We start from the raw sequence: 20,324 nt of genomic DNA on the forward strand, positions 1-20,324 counted from the left end.
AAAATACACATCATACTATTCCTAAAATTCTCAACACACAAGTAGCATTATCGGCCTTTGCTGATGACTTAAACCTATACTTCCAATACCCCAACACAGATCTGCCAAAAATATTAAAAGCAATTACTTCTTTCTCTAAGGCCTCTGGGTACCAAGTCAATGATAAAAAATCACATATTCTCCCAATAAATCCTGAGGCGCATAAACCTTTCTTCTTCCCTGAATCCTCCTTCCACATCTCATACAGTCTCAAGTACCTTGGCGTCAACTTTGAACACAATCAAGCCTCTATGCTTCAAAATAATTTGCTAAAATCATGGTCTATCATCTGTCAAGACCTACAAAGGTGGAAGCTATTGAACCTATCATTTCTTTCAAAAGTAGCTATTGTGAAAATGAATATTCTTCCCAGACTCCTCTATCAATTTAGTGCGACAAATATAATTATATCAAACAACCTCTTTTCACAGTTTGAAAAAACAATGATCAAATTTCTCTGGTTCCCTAAGAATGTTAGGATTTCTTCTTCCAAGTTAAGTCTCCCCAAGGAGAAAGGTGGGGTGGGCCTTCCAAACTTTCAGCTTTATTATCTGATTATTAGCTCTAATAGACTATGGTCCATTGTAAACATGAATAACAAAGCCCAAACCCACTACCCAGCGTGGTTAAAGATATGGCACAGACATATTCTATCTAACAAAATTAATCCTAAGGCCACTCCCTTCTTATCACCCACTTCTTTGAATAGCTTAAAACTATCCTCTTTACTGAAATATCAAATAAAACTATTTCAAAAGCTGATTAAGGACATTAATCTTCAACCTATTTTACCCTTTTTTCAACCAATACACCTCAACCCAAATCTTAAAATCAACAACAAGATGATAGATCTTGCTGATTTCCCCCTCATCAAAGACCTTAAAGTATGGGATATTCTTAAACATAAATCTCTGTCTCTTGCCGAACTACGATTAACCCTCAAGGTTAATAACAAGTATTCAGTAATACTACGTCAACTCAGGGAACTTATTTCTTCACAAATCAATAATACAGTCCCTGATATACAGCTAATGGATAAACTAAACCTAATTATTAATACATTGGCTAGTAATAATAAAACAGTTTCTTCGTCATACAAATTATTACACCCATTACTCTTCAAAGGAAACTGCCTATTTTCCAAATACTGGGACAATCAAAACCCCCCTATTACAGAGGATCAAAAAATACTAGCCATAAAAACTAGCATTGAATTATCCCCCTTCAAGAAATTCTTATACACTCAACTGATGTTGAATAACAATGCCTACCTTACCCCTGCAAGAATTAACAAATTTAACTCTAATAGCTCTCCGTTATGTACATGCTGTTCAGGTGCGAGAGCTGACCTTCTACATATTATGTGGCACTGCAATAACTCCCACAAACTTTGGTGTTCTCTCAAAGTGCGTCTCAAAAAAATGGGTTACTATAGCTCCACTCTTTCATGGGAAACGGCTATTCTAAATATTCCCCCTCATGGTCTGCCTAAATTTCATATCCATATCCTAATAACGCTTTGTTTCCTCATAAAACTCTACATCACCTATAACTGGTTGGATCGCACCAAATTATGTTGGCGGGGATTTAAAACTATGGCCATCAAATATATCTCGGCCCAGAAGTTCATCATAAATGAACCTAAGAAGAGAGCCTACTTCAGTAAACTTTGGAAAAGCCTGTTTGAAGTAATCCTATGTGATTAAGCTATGGTTAACCTACAAACTTCCCTTTGTCCTTTTTCTTCTTTCTCTCCCTACATACTTTATCCCTTGTTCTGAGGGTTTTTTTCTCCCCTACTACAAGCCATAAGTAGGGCTGCTATTATCCAATCGTACAAATAGTGGCACTGTTGCTTCCTCCCCTGTTCAGTACTGGTAGCTTTGTAAATATTGTTCAGTTTGGGTTTTGGCTGTTAGTTTGTGTACTATGCATACTGCAAGATATTGTACTTTTTCTAAGTTCATTATAAACATGCCTTTTTGTCCCCCTTTTGTACTAATATTGTTGCAAACCATTATGTGTGTATTATTGGTGTAATTCTCATTGCTTGTACCATCATAAGTATGCATGGTTTTATTACAAAAAATAAAAATTATTTTTTTAAAAAAAAAAAAATAAAAGGTTTGAAAAGAGAAAAAAAAAAAAAAAAAAAAAAAAAAAAAAAAAAAGAGTTAAATTTCCATAAGTGTTAGCAGTAGAGGTACCCATCGCTACATCTACATTCTGATGATATAATTGTTCATTAAATAAAAAAAAGGTTATTTTCAACCACAAGTTGAAGAAGCTCACATATTGTCTCAATTTCTTTGCCCTTATACTGACCATGTTGACATAAAATATCCCTAATGGCATTAAGGCCATCATGGTTAGGGATAACAGTAAATAATGATTTAATATCCAAAATAACAAATAAAAAAGAAACACAGTCATTTGATTGATACCATTCAGAAATTTTAGTTAAGAAATCACCAGTATCTTTAAGAAAACTCTTAACAAACATCATAAACTTACTCAAAATATTTTGTAAGTAGAGTGAAATGGGCTCAGTCACCCACCCTCTCCCGGATGTAATAGGTCTCATATGGGGGGTGGATGATAGGGATTTGCGAATTTTCGGTAGACCATATAGCACAGGAATTTTAGGATAAGATACTGTGAAATAATTAAATGTCTCAACTGAAATATCATTCATAGTCTGTAAATCAAAAATACTCATATTTATATGACTAAAACAATTAGTGAAATCATTATAAGTTATTTTTTCTAAAAACAGACTCATCAGACAGAACCTCATTAACTGAATGCATATAATCACTACAATTTATTATAGCAATTGCCCTACTGTTATCTGCCTCTTTAATTACAATATTCTCGTTCCTTTGTAATTTTAATAATGCCTCAAATTCAGACTTTGATAAATTATATAACATTTTTTAATGTAATTTCCTTCATATAAGTCATAAAGCTGTTGTTCGCAAACATTATGAAAGGCTGTAATGACCGGATTACTAAAAGGAACCTCCTTCCCACTGCTTTCTTGTAGTGCAGTCCAACTCCTATGAAGGCCACAGTCCGGCTTCAACATACACTTGATTCACCCATAGATCACATGTCGTTGCTTCTGTTGACCTCTTGCATTATTTGTTACTTTCTCCTTACCCAAGAGAAACGTAATCAGATACATGAATTCCAAATCTTCAGTTCCTGCTACTGACACAAAAAAAATTAATGCTTTAAAAAGTTTGGTTTGAAGTGCAATCGGTAGGGTGACTGAGTAAATATATCCATTTGTATTCATTTTTTCATGTATACTAGATAGCTTTTCATTACTAATAGCAATAGTAATGCTTCGATGTGGTCAATGACAATCGACGCACACAGAAAATGATAAGTAAGCATGAAGCATGGGGTGTCACATTCTTACCACATGTAGATTTCACAAAGCACAAAGCATGGGGTATCATATTCTTACCACATGTAGATTTCACAAAGCACAAAGCATGGGGTATCATATTCTTACCACATGTAGATTTCACAAACCACAAAGCATGGGGTATCATATCCTTACCGCATGTAGATTTCACAAAGCACAAAGCATGGGGTATCATATTCTTACTGCATGTAGATTTCATAAAGCACAAAGCATGGGGTATGATATTCTTACCGTATGTAGATTTCACAAAGCACAAAGCATGGGGTATCATATTCTTACCGCATGTAGATTTCATAAAGCACAAAGCATGGGGTATCATATTCTTACCGCACGTAGATTTCATAAAGCACAAAGCATGGGGTATCATATTCTTACTGCATGTAGATTTCACAAAGCACAAAGCATGGGGTATCATATTCTTACCACATGTAGATTTCACAAAGCACAAAGCATGGGGTATCATATTCTTACCACATGTAGATTTCACAAACCACAAAGCATGGGGTATCATATCCTTACCGCATGTAGATTTCACAAAGCACAAAGCATGGGGTATCATATTCTTACTGCATGTAGATTTCATAAAGCACAAAGCATGGGGTATGATATTCTTACCGTATGTAGATTTCACAAAGCACAAAGCATGGGGTATCATATTCTTACCGCATGTAGATTTCATAAAGCACAAAGCATGGGGTATCATATTCTTACCGCACGTAGATTTCATAAAGCACAAAGCATGGGGTATCATATTCTTACTGCATGTAGATTTCACAAAGCACAAAGCATGGGGTATCATATTCTTACCGCATGTAGATTTCAAAAACCACAAAGCATGGAGTATCATATTCTTACCACATGTAGATTTCACAAAGCATGGGGTATCATATTCTTACCGCATGTAGATTTCACAAAGCACAAAGCATGAGGTATCATATTCTTACCGCATGTAGATTTCACAAAGCATGGGGTATCATATTCTTACCACATGTAGATTTCACAAACCACAAAGCATGGGGTATCATATTCTTACTGCATGTATATTTCACAAAGCACAAAGCATGGGGTATCATATTCTTACCACATGTAGATTTCACAAAGCATGGGGTATCATATTCTTACTGCATGTAGATTTCACAAAGCACAAAGCATGGGGTACCATATTCTTACCACATGTAGATTTCACAAAGCATGGGGTATCATATTCTTACCGCATGTAGATTTCACAAAGCATGGGGTATCATATTCTTACCGCATGTAGATTTCACAAAGCACAAAGCATGGGGTATCATATTCTTACTGCATGTAGATTTCACAAAGCACAAAGCATGGGGTATCATATTCTTACCGCGTGTAGATTTCACAAAGCACAAAGCATGAGGTATCATATTCTTACCGCATGTAGATTTCAAAAAGCATGGGGTATCATATTCTTACAGCATGTAGATTTCACAAAGCACAAAGCATGAGGTATCATATTCTTACCGCATGTAGATTTCACAAAGCATGGGGTATCATATTCTTACCGCATGTAGATTTCACAAAGCACAAAGCATGAGGTATCATATTCTTACCACATGTAGATTTCACAAAGCATGGGGTATCATATTCTTACCGCGTGTAGATTTCACAAAGCACAAAGCATGAGGTATCATATTCTTACCGCATGTAGATTTCAAAAAGCATGGGGTATCATATTCTTACTGCATGTAGATTTCACAAAGCACAAAGCATGAGGTATCATATTCTTACCGCATGTAGATTTCACAAAGCATGGGGTATCATATTCTTACCGTATGTAGATTTCACAAAGCACAAAGCATGGGGTATCATATTCTTACCGTATGTAGATTTCACAAAGCACAAAGCATGGGGTATCATATTCTTACTGCATGTAGATTTCAAAAAGCACAAAGCATGGGGTATCATATTCTTACCGCGTGTAGATTTCACAAAGCACAAAGCATGGGGTATCATATCCTTACCACATGTAGATTTCACAAAGCACAAAGCATGGGGTGTCACATTCTTACCACATGTAGATTTCACATAGCACAAAGCATGGGGTATCATATTCTTACCGTATGTAGATTTCACAAAGCACAAAGCATGGGGTATCATATTCTTACTGCATGTAGATTTCACAAAGCACAAAGCATGGGGTATCATATCCTTACCACATGTAGATTTCACAAAGCACAAAGCATGGGGTATCATATTCTTACCACATGTAGATTTCACAAACCACAAAGCATGGGGTATCATATTCTTACCGCATGTAGATTTCAAAAAGCATGGGGTATCATATTCTTACCGCATGTAGATTTCACAAAGCACAAAGCATGAGGTATCATATTCTTACCGCATGTAGATTTCACAAAGCATGGGGTATCATATTCTTACCGCATGTAGATTTCACAAAGCATGGGGTATCATATTCTTACCGCGTGTAGATTTCACAAAGCACAAAGCATGAGGTATCATATTCTTACCGCATGTAGATTTCACAAAGCATGGGGTATCATATTCTTACCGCATGTAGATTTCACAAAGCACAAAGCATGAGGTATCATATTCTTACCACATGTAGATTTCACAAAGCATGGGGTATCATATTCTTACCACATGTAGATTTCACAAAGCACAAAGCATGGGGTATCATATTCTTACTGCATGTATATTTCAAAAAGCAGAAAGCATGGGGTATCATATTCTTACTGATTGTAGATTTCACAAAGTACAAAGCATGGGGTATCATATTTTTACTGCATGTAGATTTCACAAAGCACAAAGCATGGGGTATCATATTCTTACTGCATGTATATTTCAAAAAGCAGAAAGCATGGGGTATCATATTCTTACTGCATGTAGATTTCACAAAGCATAAAGCATGGGGTATCATATTCTTACCGCATGTAGATTTCACAAAGCATAAAGCATGGGGTATCATATTCTTACCGCGTGTAGATTTCACAAAGCATAAAGCATGGGGTATCATATTCTTACCGCGTGTAGATTTCACAAAGCATAAAGCATGGGGTATCATATTCTTACCGCGTGTAGATTTCACAAAGCACAAAGCATGGGGTATCATATTCTTACCGCGTGTAGATTTCACAAAGCATGGGGTATCATATTCTTACCGCATGTAGATTTCAAAAAGCACAAAGCATGGGGTATCATATTCTTACCACATGTAGATTTCACAAAGCACAAAGTATGGGGTATCATATTCTTACTGCATGTAGATTTCACAAAGCACAAAGCATGGGGTATCATATTCTTACCGCATGTAGATTTCAAAAAGCATGGGGTATCATATTCTTACCGCATGTAGATTTCACAAAGCACAAAGCATGAGGTATCATATTCTTACCGCATGTAGATTTCACAAAGCATGGGGTATCATATTCTTACCGCATGTAGATTTCACAAAGCACAAAGCATGAGGTATCATATTCTTACCACATGTAGATTTCACAAAGCATGGGGTATCATATTCTTACCACATGTAGATTTCACAAAGCACAAAGCATGGGGTACCATATTTTTACTGCATGTAGATTTCACAAAGCACAAAGCATGGGGTATCATATTCTTACTGCATGTAGATTTCACAAAGCATAAAGCATGGGGTATCATATTCTTACCGCGTGTAGATTTCACAAAGCACAAAGCATGGGGTATCATATTCTTACCGCGTGTAGATTTCACAAAGCATGGGGTATCATATTCTTACCGCATGTAGATTTCACAAAGCACAAAGCATGGGGTATCATATTCTTACTGCATGTAGATTTCACAAAGCACAAAGCATGGGGTATCATATTCTTACCGCATGTAGATTTCAAAAAGCATGGGGTATCATATTCTTACCGCATGTAGATTTCACAAAGCACAAAGCATGAGGTATCATATTCTTACCGCATGTAGATTTCACAAAGCATGGGGTATCATATTCTTACCGCATGTAGATTTCACAAAGCACAAAGCATGGGGTACCATATTCTTACTGCATGTATATTTCAAAAAGCAGAAAGCATGGGGTATCATATTCTTACTGCATGTAGATTTCACAAAGCAAAAAGCATGGGGTATCATATTCTTACTGATTGTAGATTTCACAAAGTACAAAGCATGGGGTATCATATTTTTACTGCATGTAGATTTCACAAAGCACAAAGCATGGGGTATCATATTCTTACCGCGTGTAGATTTCACAAAGCACAAAGCATGGGGTATCATATTCTTACCGCGTGTAGATTTCACAAAGCACAAAGCATGGGGTATCATATTCTTACCGCGTGTAGATTTCACAAAGCATGGGGTATCATATTTTGACTGCATGTAGATTTCACAAAGCACAAAGCATGGGGTATCATATTCTTACCGTATGTAGATTTCACAAAGCACAAAGCATGGGGTGTCATATTCTTACCGTATGTAGATTTCACAAAGCACAAAGCATGGGGTATCATATTCTTACCGCGTGTAGATTTCACAAAGCACAAAGCATGGGGTATCATATTCTTACCGCGTGTAGATTTCACAAAGCACAAAGCATGGGGTATCATATTCTTACTGAATGTAGATTTCACAAAGCATAAAGCATGGGGTATCATATTCTTACCGCGTGTAGATTTCACAAAGCACAAAGCATGGGGTATCATATTCTTACCGCGTGTAGATTTCACAAAGCATGGGGTATCATATTCTTACCGCGTGTAGATTTCACAAAGCATGGGGTATCATATTCTTACCGCGTGTAGATTTCACAAAGTACAAGTGATATAAAGCAACTGCCATTTATATTTGTTAGCTTGCTTGCACTACACTGTTTCAGTCTTTTGCCCTATCACTGCCAATATCAATTTATTGCAGATAAGATACGATGCAGGTGTTTGTTTATGTTTACTATATTATCCATTGACCCTCTTGGTATTGTTTTGTGGAATTAAGTGTTTTATATTGTGTCTCTCTGTTTTAATAGGCATACATGGATGACGTTTACAAGTGGGAGGACACCAAATTAGCACTGATGGTCTCAATACCAAATGGCGATGATGACAATCAAACTGTTAATGAATCAAAATGTGGGATAAACTATACAAACTCTTATCTTATTCTTCAGGAGAGCCAGAAAACAACCATCACCATTATATTTGCGATACTTGGGACCTTAACTTTCTTGGAAAATGCATTTATGCTATCACTGATACTTACCTCTAAGCGTCTCAGGAACAAACCTTCCTATTTATTTCTCAGCAGCCTGGCACTTGCAGATCTCTTTGCTAGCATTCTGTTTTCATATAGTTTTCTTGAATTCCATATTTCTGAACAGAATGAGTCAAAAGAAATGTTCTTATTCAAGCTTGGAAGTGTCACAATGTGTTTTACTGCTTCTGTTGGCAGTCTTTTGCTGACTGCTGTTGATCGGTATGTTTGTATCCAGAGACCGGCTGACTACAAGTCTGTTGTTTCAAAGAAAAGTGCCCTGATTGCTTTAGCTGTATTGTGGAGTATTACAATGATAATATCCTACCTTCCTCTGATGGGATGGAACTGTTGCAGACCAAATTCAGTTTGCTCAAAGTTATTTCCTTATGTCGACAACACATACTTAGCCTATTGGGTATGCTTTGTAATAGTTGTACTGGTATTAATAGTTTATGCTTATATTCATATTTTGTGGAAGGCTCACCAGCATACAAAATATATGAAGAGGCATCAGCATCATTTGAATCAGCGGCAAGTTAAAATGAGAATGGACATTAAGCTTGCCAAAACTCTGGGGGTAATTCTGCTCATTCTTATCACTTGCTGGTCTCCCGTGTTGGCATTTATGGTACATGACTTGCTTTCTAAAGTCGATGACAACACAAAGAAAGTATTTGCTTTCTGCTGCACTTTATGCCTCTTAAATTCAATGGTGAATCCCCTTCTCTATGGATTGAGAAGTAGGGATTTACGCATGGAGCTGAAGAATGTTTTTTCCAGCAACTGCAGAAATCCAGCAGTACCAGAGTGCAGTCAAGACTCAGATGGCACTCGTAAAACATCGCCTATCGAGACAATCTGTGATGCACTTCAAGAACAGGAGAGCTGTGATTCTGAGGCCACAGAAAGGAACCACGCTCTTAAAGAAGAAAAATGCTTGAATTCCATTTCCCAGCAGGCATAAACTGCCTTTCTACAATATGGAAAGTATGAGGGCTGAAGTTGTTTCATGAGAAACATGTTATACATACAAAGGAAGAAGTTCAAATGAAAGACACAAAGCAATGAGGTCCTAGTCAAAAAGTATTTATTTTAGGTGATTATATACTCTATAGGTCAGAAATGAGAAGAATCACATCTAAAAATATATCAAATAAATCATGAGGGAATTGTTCAGTCTCACTGGTCTTTGTACATGTCAGAAAATGCAGTTGTGCTCAATGAAATGCAATATTAATGGAATATCACTGTTTTTAAACTGCCAGAAACGTTTGTGCCATTTCTTTGATAATGATTCACTAATAAAACAATTAAGAGTAGACCCTTCTGGACAAAGCAGTATTTTTGTTAGAAACATTGCAGCGGGTATACATTTCTGAATGACAATATTGTTCAACAGCTGCAGAAATTTACGTGTCAGTTTTTGGTCAAAAAATGCATTTGAATGCGTAATGTAACCAGTGACTCAAAAAACAGGTCATGTATGTAATATCTATATACTGCAAACACAGCTTTCATTTGTGTTCCTAAATTGATCTAGTAGGATTTCCTCCTCCTTCTGTCAATCTTTTCAAATTTTCTGGGTATTTTCTTTGTAATCAAGCATATTATCCAGGGCATATCATACTACACGTGCTGTTAGACCTCTCCCAAAATAAACTTTCTGTTAAAGGAAATGAATTACTGTATTATTTGTATTACTGTATTACTGTATTACTTTTTCTATCAAACAATCCAGGTCATTTTATATTTCCTCTGTTCCCTACAAACTCCCCTGGTTGTCTTACATCTCAAACAGTCTTCCTTTGCTGTGGGAAACATCTTCACTAGCTAGTGGGGTGTATAAAAGTATTTATGCAGCCATTCTCATGCAAAGATGCAAAATCTTCTTAATTTTATTACCTCCCCCTTGGAGGCTACATATTCTGTCCCACTGGTCTGGCTCTATATGCAGTCTCAGTAGATGCTCCCAGTTGGTCCTAAATTATTCCATGACATCTTTCTCCTTTGTATGGGTTACATGCCTCTGGTAAAAAGCGTCTTCCTACCATATGTACCTCTTATATCCATTTTCCATGATACTAAGGATGGATAATTTTAATTTTGCTGTTGTGTCTACCACATGGCCACGTCCTGACTTTCTCTCTTACTAGTTATTTATATTTTATCTCTGTGTTATCAGGTAGCCCATAACATTCTCTGTCTCCTCCTCCCAGTCTAAAATGTTACCATTTCATATAATTGTGTCCAATATTTTAACCTAGTATACTGACCTTTTTCCCATTATCATGTTTCCAATTAAGTAGAGTTACATTTTTCTATTTTTAAATACTTACTCTTAGAAATCTGACTCATGTTCAGGCTGAGGGTATTTAGTGGAGGTTTTCCCTGTTTAGGTGCTTCTTCTCCCCACAAAACCTCAATCAAGTCCTTAATTTGTATCCCTGGGTATTTCTTCCAGATTATACATTTCCAGATTGACTCATACCTCTTAATTTGACTTTTGGCAAAGAAACCTAGTTGGTTCACCCTTTAGTATTTGTGTTTATCTGGTACCTTCAGTCCCTCCCCTTGATCTTTTTGGATCATTATGTTATCCTAACCCTTATCTTTTTATCTAACTAAACAAATCGCACATACCATCTATTAACTTATTTAGCACAACTTTCTTGGGGATTACCCAATATTTTTGTCCTATGTATAGAAAGTGGGATGGGATAAGGTATGCCAGTGAAAATAATGTGCCCTTTGCAAGATGTCAGGTCCTAGTAGTTTTAATTTATGGTAGATTCTTCTTAATATTCCCCATCATTTGTTCATAGGATCTCTGCAGAGAGCTTTCAGAAGAGATCCTAAGCTACAGTTCTAAATATTTTATCTCAGCTTTTTTTCCACATGTCCTTACATTTCTCACCTGTGCTCTGTTTTGGATCAATATTAACTACCAATGCTTTACTTTTCTGTTTATTTATTAATCTGAAAGGATCCAAATCTGTCTAACATATCCAACAACTTTCTTAAATCTTTATCAGGCTGAAGAAGTCCCCTTGCCTAGTATTAACCTCCGTGGATGTTGGTGGCTGTTCCTAGGGTTGCTGTAAGCGTTTTCTACCACTAATAAAAGCGAATAGTTAAATAACATCATAAATATATTTAATTTCCTCAAAGGAATTTCACTTCAAGAAATTTTAAACTTCAGTGTTTGAAGAAAACATAGGCTTTATGATGCATCATCTAACTCAAGAAATAATCTTTGCATTATGCTAAGAGCAACTAAATAAGCTGCTGAGCTTCTATATTTGTCCACTTAGCTCTATTTGATGAAGTACCTTTTAATGGAGTATTTATATTTATAGCCACTGCTTTTAAATGAAGGTTTGTTAAATGAAAATTAGTTTTCTTTATGTCACTGAAAAAGTGTAAATTGTGAAATTTTATGTTACATATTCCTCAACGTAAAGGATAATAGCAACGTATGCATCTCCTTCAAACACTTATAATATATTCAATAATTAGAATGTGTCAAAACTGATTTATAGCAGATTATCAAGTGTTTGAAAAGTCGTGTCATATGGTCAAAATTATATCATCGACTTTCTGAAAACTGTAACAGTGTAAAAAGAACAAAATCTATGTTTTTGCAGTAAGGTACACCCTATGCAAATCATATATACCAACTCTGAGTTTGCACTACAGTGAGGAAAAGGGCAAATTCCTGATTTGCACTGCACCACTATCTTAATACAACCACTTTGAGTTTTCAGAAAGTTGATGATATGTTCTCGACCATATGATGTTCAACTTTACAAACACTTGATAATCTCATATAAATACTTTGGATCACATATGTAAACATTAGCAGAAACATCAAACTAAATCCTCTTATTTTATCTAAGTGAGAACATTTAAGATGCCTCCAACAGTTATTCCACTGGCAACCTTTTACCACAGCTTTATATTTCCATCCTTTAACTGCTTGTGAATTCTTTTTTTGCCTGATTAATGTTTCTATAATTAACTGAAATAGCAAGGGAAAGTGTAGTCATCCTGTTCAGCACCTCTTTCAAGAGGCAAAGGTGATCATTTTATATTACTGGTTCATACAAGGGTACTTGAGTTTGAGTGCAAGACCCTTTTACCTGTAATCAAATCATGAATAAAACTATGGCTCTATTATTTGCACAAATAAGACCATTATGGTACAAAAAGCTTTTTAAATGTCACTTGTCAATAGCAAGGCAATACATCAGACTTCTCACAAATTGGGGGGAGGGATAGTTAAAGAAGGTTCTAAGATTATACTATTATAAGATTCCAAGATTTAAAATTAAAGGCCTATACAGTGCTAGTTTGGTCATTATGTTAAATGTGGCTTTAATATGTTTCACATTTGTGAAGCAGTTTGGAAGTGAGCCTTACAGTTGCACAGAGGAATAAGGTTATGAGTTGTTAAAAAAATTGCTTCCTGGGGTTCACTGTTTGATTCCCACACACTTCATTTGCCTACTGAATGAACTTGAACCAGTCCCTTAACTAGGCAGCAATTTAGAGCAATTTGGAAATTAGGCTAGGCCACCCGCAAAGGTTTCCTAGGCCACAAGCCTAGTAACTACCTATGAATTACATGTGCATTTCGCTATTAAAAGGATGATCTATTAGCCTATAGTTTAGTATATAATTCGGTATCAGTAGAAATTAAGTAAAGAGATCTAGTTTTTAAGTGTCAGGTAATTTATTAGGTTTAGGTACACTTTTACTAAGTGAATGGGTAGAAGAAGGTGGTGTCTTGCTCCCTTTGTATATATTTTGAAAATATTTTAAAAATATAGTATTGAATGTTCTTTTTATAATATGTGCACATCTGATATGTCACCTGGAACAGAGTCTTCTCCCCTTTGACTCATTTTTAAGACCTTGTTTTATTTATACTATCAGTATAGAAGTACAAGTGCTTGTTTTTGTCTAAGGGGGTAGATAGCTAGCAGCACAAATGTCTATGTAAAAGGTCAATAACATATTTTCCTTGAAAGAGATCTGAGATTGCCCCATCTGTCTTTTAATAACTGAATAAGGACAGCTTTGAGTGAATAAAACAGGACTTTTCCAAAATGTTCTCCCTGTTCCCATGCAGGTGATGTAACAAGTTGATTCATGGAGCAGATTGTTGATATTTTTATTTGCCTGCTTATGTTGTTTAACTAAGTCTTAGTTAGTTAGATGCTAAGGATGAAGCTGTCAGGTAACAGGAAAAGAGGGAGGCCTAAGATAAGGTTTATGGATGTGGTGAGAGAGGACATGCAGGTGGTTGGTGTGACAGAGCAAGATGCAGAGGACAGGAATAAATGGAAATAGGTGATCTGCTGTGGTGACCCCTAATGGGAGCAGCCAAAAGAAGAAGTTGTTTAACTAAGTCTTCTTTTTAACATTTTACTTCACTAAATTGAATAAAAAGTTCATACCTGTTTAATGTTTGGATTAATTTCTGGTTGTTGTGCTAGACAATTGTCTACACAGCGTTTATAAGTAAACTAATGAGAGGCTCGCTGTTTATAATAAAGTTTAAGACATTCCTGTGTTGCCAGTTAGCATCTCTTCATAAGGATTTGAATGCAAAATAGTTATTAAATTGTTGTAATGTATATTATAGAATCTGAATCTTTCAAAACAGCTAGATCAGTTCTTCAAATAGTTCTTGAAGATTCATACAAATATTTTATTTTTATAGCTAGAATGTTGTGGTTAGAAATGGTCCAAAGAATTCCTACAATCGATTTTTTGAAGATGACCTTTGGTTTTGAGAATTAAAAATAATTTAGTTTACTTTCATGAGATGAATGAGGTGAAAAGTAAGTGTATGAAATCATACTATGATGCATGGTTAACAGCTCATCTGTAAGACCAAGATTATTCATGTATTTCTATAAAAATAGTAAACTTGGTTTATGTTTCTCAGGTGTTAGGTAGAACTATGTTTTGTACATTTTAGAGTTAAGTTAAAGTTAAGTTATATAAAAGTCATATGGATCTTTATTAAACTTAGTTGAGTGAATAGCTTTGTAACAAAAAATGCATGCAGTGAGCTTGCAGGTCATAAATATTCACTAGTATACATTTTCCAAAGCCTGTGCTAATTATACAGCACACCCACCTTACATTACCGTTAGTTACTGATTTTTCAATGGGCCACTTTAGTGTTTTACTAAATACAATTTCTACAGCTCTTGTTCAGGATTTTTAAAGCTGGAAATTACATTACCTTCCTATTTTTTAAATAAGAATTTTACTTATTCTGAGTTTGAACTCTCAGTTGTAAGACCAAGATCTTTCATTCACTTCTGCAAAGGTGCTAAGCATTATATTTTTCTTAGCTTTTGAGTTAGAACTCTCTATTACAGAGTTTAATGTTCAGGTAATCAACTAAATGGATACCAATTCAATTTCATTAACTGAGTTTTTAACAAAAGTCACACTGTCAACATTTAGAGACTCTACATTCACAAGTATAGTATGAATGTTTTGATGGCTGTGTTATATCAGCATCGCATGCAACTTATTTCACTATCATTTACCAATACCTCTGTGAAGCACTTTAATGTTTTATTAAAAAAAAAAAAAACAGTTGCTAACCTACTTTTGGATGGTCTTTTATAGCTAGTAATTATGCACAATGCCCATTCTTTAGAACTTTCCCCCCTTTTCTGAATTTGATGTCTTGCAATAAGAAAACCTCATGGTTTAGCTTTATACATTGCTAATACAAAAACATTACTCCTTAACTTTGTAAACAAAGACAAAAAACAAATGACTATTTGCAGTTATTATACCATGCTATTAATAGCTCCCCTTGAAAATAATTTAAAGCAATTTACCTCTATGGTGATGTAACATTTTAAAAAGGGGGTAGGCCCAATATACGAGTAGTTAATACCTATAAAATGTCTTTAGTCTGTGTACTTAGTTACGTACTGTACGTCATAAAAATTCTGAAAAACTGTCTGTTATATCTGATTATGATGCATTGTCAGAAGTTTGGAGTTATTTTTTGTATGTCAATGCATGAAAGAAAATGGTACAAAATAACTTGAAATATTTATATATTTCCAATAAGAGGCTAGATATTCTCTAGTATAAATTCCAAACTGAAGACTATTATGTTTTTCCTAACACAGCTATTGATGTCATGCCTGGTTTAACATGTTTTTATTTAATATGGTGCTAGTAGAGAATTGACAGAATTTGAACATCTGTTTATTAGAAAATTAAAATGTAAAATCCTTAATAAGCTAAATCCTTTAGCTGTTGCTGTCTTTTGGTCTATGTCATGACTGAAAACAATGTTTGGACATGTTCACTTATCGGGTTAACAAAATAAAATAAAATACATAAATTAATCTGATTTAATTTGTTGCAGTTCAAAATCAGTGTATGGGTTATGTTGTGTATTATATGATTTTTAATTCATATTGACTTATGTGCATCTATTCCCAAAGTCATAGTGCAGAAACAGATTTTTTAGGAACCCCATATTTTTTTTCATCTGAATCATTGCAAAAACTAGGTGAACAGTTTGTCCTAAAATTAATTTCAGCTGAACTTCATGATTTCTGTGAAAAGGCTTGTTATAGATTTGATACAGGCTTGTTAAACTGTGTCTGCATTTTTCTTTCTACTGGTGAAGGAAGACAGGTGCATTTTTTTGTAATAAAGTTGGAATTTCAGAGGCAAGTTTGTAAACCTGGCAGCAAATTTTCCCTTGCCACACTGAACTCTATTTAGAAGTGTATTAGTAAGATTTTATTATATTGTAGAACCATGTGTTTCAGTGGAATGTTTTATGTTTAATTTGAAAATGTACTGCCATTACAGTATTTATTTCAGCGAAACCTCTTGAAAGTTCATATGAATGTGTTTCATCTTTTCTAACTTTCGTAATCTCTGTTTCCCTCATTTTTTTCTGCCTATAATCTATAAACGGTTCCACTTGAAACTGTCAAATGTTCAGAACATCGAAGTTCTGATCATCAAGACCAGAACATCAATGTTCAGAACATCGAAGGTTCAAAGTGAACCACACAAACAGAAATAAACTTACAAAAACTATTTTATGCACGGGGGGCTTTGCCCCCCTGCACCCCCCCTACTTTAACATTCCAACTCCGAGATCGCACTACAGTGGGTAAGGGAACTCTCCCATTTACCGCTATATGTGGTAGCGCTAAACGGGAGATTTCTCGTACCCTACCTGCAATGCCAACACTCAGATGGCACACACACACAACATGCAGGGCACCTTGCTGCCCTGCATACACACCCAAACTTTTAAATTTTTACTTACCGGGCACTTCCACTTTGAACCTTCGATGTTCTGAACATTCGACGGTTTCAAGTGGAGCCCTGTAAACACACCTTTACTCTCCTTTTCCTTATCATCTCACTTCTAACTCCCCTTCATTTCTTCATATAACAAAATACTGCTCTCCCTTTCTCCCTACCTCACTTCTAACAACCCCCTTCATCCTCTTATTTCTCCCCTTTTCTGTTCTTTCCCCTAAATGACTAACTGCATGTAATAGTTATTATTAAAGCAATGTGCTGTTTTTATTTTTTTTTCCGAAACAAAATATATCTGCAAATAATTAATTAAAATTGTATACAACATAAAGACTGTATCTCCAACTGTATAATGTGCACAATTCATTTATTTTTTACAACATGTAGATGTACTAATTGTTTTATCATGTGACAACATATGTATCATTGAATATCATTTTTTTTTCTAGACTTAGATAAAATATATAATGCTATGTGTGTGTAGCTTTTCATCCTAGGAATCCAGAGAAAATGAACTTTTATCTCTTTCAGATTATCCCACTAAACAAATGGAAATAAATGTGTTATTTCTTTATGTTGTGTAGTTTACTATTGCAGGCACTTTAATATACCTTTACTAAATAATTCTTCTTTTATATTATTAACATTTTCACTTTTACTAGAACTGATTTAGAGCATAATACAGACAGGACAATTTAGTAAGGTTACTTGCTTGCATTCACTGGCACCACAAAGCACAAGCTGTATTTCTTTAGAATATACATTTTTTGTCTGTAGTATGCATTGATTATCATGATTATTTACCTGGGGATTCAAAGCTCTTCAACTCCCTCATTATTTGAGGGTGAAGACAGTTTTAAAAATCAATGTTTGAAGTAACTATGTTTGAATGACTGCTTCTAACGCTTTGCTTTCTAATTCTTTTTAAGGCAATTATCATCCTGTTGTTCCTTCTTATAATGTTATTTAAATAGGCTTTTGAATTTAAATAAAAACTGATACAGATCCTTTAAAGATCAAACATTTGTTTTTGTATGTCTAAAGCAGTCATGTTCAGATTAGAGTCCTTTCAAGGCTATTGGAACATTTCTCCCTGCGGCTCTGCTGAAAATTGGCTTTGTTCCAAGTCGAACTTTCCCAGTAAACAAATGTTAAATAAATAAATATTATTTATTTCAGTCCTTAGTCACTCCATATCTTCATAAAAATATGTTAATTATGGATGTAAGACTGTTCATTTTTTTCATAAATTAAATCTACCTTTGACATTCTGTCACATGCCTGTTGAATTAATACAGGTTTTCAGGACTATTTATTACTATAAGTTAGTTTAAAATATTCTTTCCTTCAAACACCCTTTATTATCATTTGAGAAATAAGTTAAATGCTGTGAAAATGTACTTATTTAGAAAAAGAGAATCAGGCTCTGTAAAAGTGGCTCGTTGCGTTGCTTTCCCCTGTAACTGCTGACGTTATTCAGGAAAGGTCACTGTAAGAACAAATCATAACATTTTGTTTTTTCCCAGTCATATTTTTCATTGGCTATATCGTTATTTCTACTAAGGCCTAACACCATTGTTTTCTGGAACACGAGTTGGTGTATAAGACACAACAATATCACTAGTACTACTAAGACCCCCTCCCATTCTACTCATCACTGCCGGTACCTCAATTCCTAAATCAGTACTAGAGTAATTTTTCTCTGTGTAGTTCTCATGCTTGTTCACTGTTTGTCATTTTCTTCAAAGATATTTGATCAAAACTTTTCTGTATTTGAAATGTTAAGTGCATCATCTTATGAGCCTATGGCCCATTTTTAGGAGACACGGTACAAATACATATACATAGGTACCAGTAGAACATTTTATTTTATTTTACATTTGCTTTATTTTATTTTATTTTACATTTGTTTACCGGGAAAGTTCAACTGGACACAGGTCCATTTTCAGCGGAGGCCCGGGGAGAAAAGCTCCACATTACAATACATTACATGAGAGTAAAAAGAAGTAGAACATACATACATATGGCATATATACACATCAGGACCACATGCTGGTGATTAACAAACATACATATGGCATATATACACATCACAACAACATGCTAGTGATTAACAACATACATATAGCATATATACACACAACAGGACATCATACTAGTGATTAACATTTCTTACAGTAGACAATCAGAGGTTACTTAGATAGTGGGTTTTCAGGAGTTTTTTGAATTGACTAAAGGAGGTGATAGAAGTTATTTGGCTTGGTAGTGTGTTCCAGGTTTTGGCAATTGTGTTGGCAAAGAGGGACTTACCAGCTTCGTTTTTATGTTTGATGACAGTTATGAGGTTCTGGTTACTAGATCTTAAGGGTCTAGAGGGAATGTGGGGCTGAATTAGGTGCTGAAGTGCTGGAGTTATCTCAGGAAGGTAGTAGAGTTTGTGCGCTATAGAGAGTTGATTGAGTAGAAGTATATGAGGCAACTCAAGCCAGTTGAGTTGCTTAAAGGATAGACAGTGGTGGGACCTATATGAATGAGGCTTCAGTAGCAAGCTTGGCAATCTTGTTGTAGCAAGATTCCATTTTATTTAGATCAGTTTGGTGGAGATTGGTCAAGATGGAAGAGGCATAGGGGAGGGTGGATAGAAGATGAGTCCTTGCGATGGTTACTTTGGTGCGTTTTGTCATAAACTGTTTGTTCCTGTAGAGGAGACCAAGTTTTTTTATTAACTTTCTTAATGGTTTGTGCTATGTTGATGTTGAACCTCAGGTTATTGTCTATTTCCACACCTAGCAGTTCCGTGTGTGTGGTTGGACTGATTTGAATGTTTTCTTTGGAGCTAATGGTGAAATTATTATTTAAGGGAGGAGCTCTGCCAGGACTGAAAATAATAATAATTTTTTTTTTTTTTTGGGATTAAGAAGAAGTTTGAAGTTAGTGAACCAAGTTTTGGCTAGAGTGAAGTTATTTTGGGTAAGGGTTTGCAGTTCACTAAGGGTAGGGGCAGTACATATGAGGGTGGTGTCATCTGCATATTGTACTATTGAGGCAGTGGGAGAGGATGAAGAGATCTGATTAGTAAATAGAAAGAACAGCAATGGGCCAAGGATGGATCCTTGAGGGACTCCTATGGTTACTGGTAACAGGGGTGACAATTGGTCCTGCCATAGGACTGCTTGCTGCTGGGCAGATAAGTATCTGTTGAACCATGATATAGAGGAGGGACTTATATTTAGGGTGGATAGGGTATCAAGAAGCAGACTGTGGTTTACCATGTCAAAGGCTTTTGATAGGTCTAAGAATA

The 20,324-nt window shown here is 35.3% G+C and overlaps 1 protein-coding gene across 1 annotated transcript in view; it reads left to right on the forward strand.

Annotated features, from left to right (window-relative positions):
• CNR2 (cannabinoid receptor 2) overlaps nucleotides 1-10,011 on the forward strand; it is a 130,531-nt gene extending 120,520 nt beyond the window's left edge. The window contains exon 3 of the mRNA XM_044083410.1: nucleotides 8,466-10,011. Coding sequence (XP_043939345.1) covers nucleotides 8,472-9,656 — 1,185 coding nt within the window. The 5' untranslated portion in view covers nucleotides 8,466-8,471 and the 3' untranslated portion in view covers nucleotides 9,657-10,011. The remainder of the gene's footprint in view (nucleotides 1-8,465) is intronic.
• The last annotated feature ends 10,313 nt before the right edge of the window (nucleotides 10,012-20,324 follow it).

The sequence above is a fragment of the Protopterus annectens genome, chromosome 1.part1 (assembly GCF_019279795.1).
Source record: "Protopterus annectens isolate FY-2018-M chromosome 1.part1, PAN1.0, whole genome shotgun sequence".
Lineage (NCBI taxonomy): Eukaryota > Metazoa > Chordata > Ceratodontiformes > Protopteridae > Protopterus > Protopterus annectens.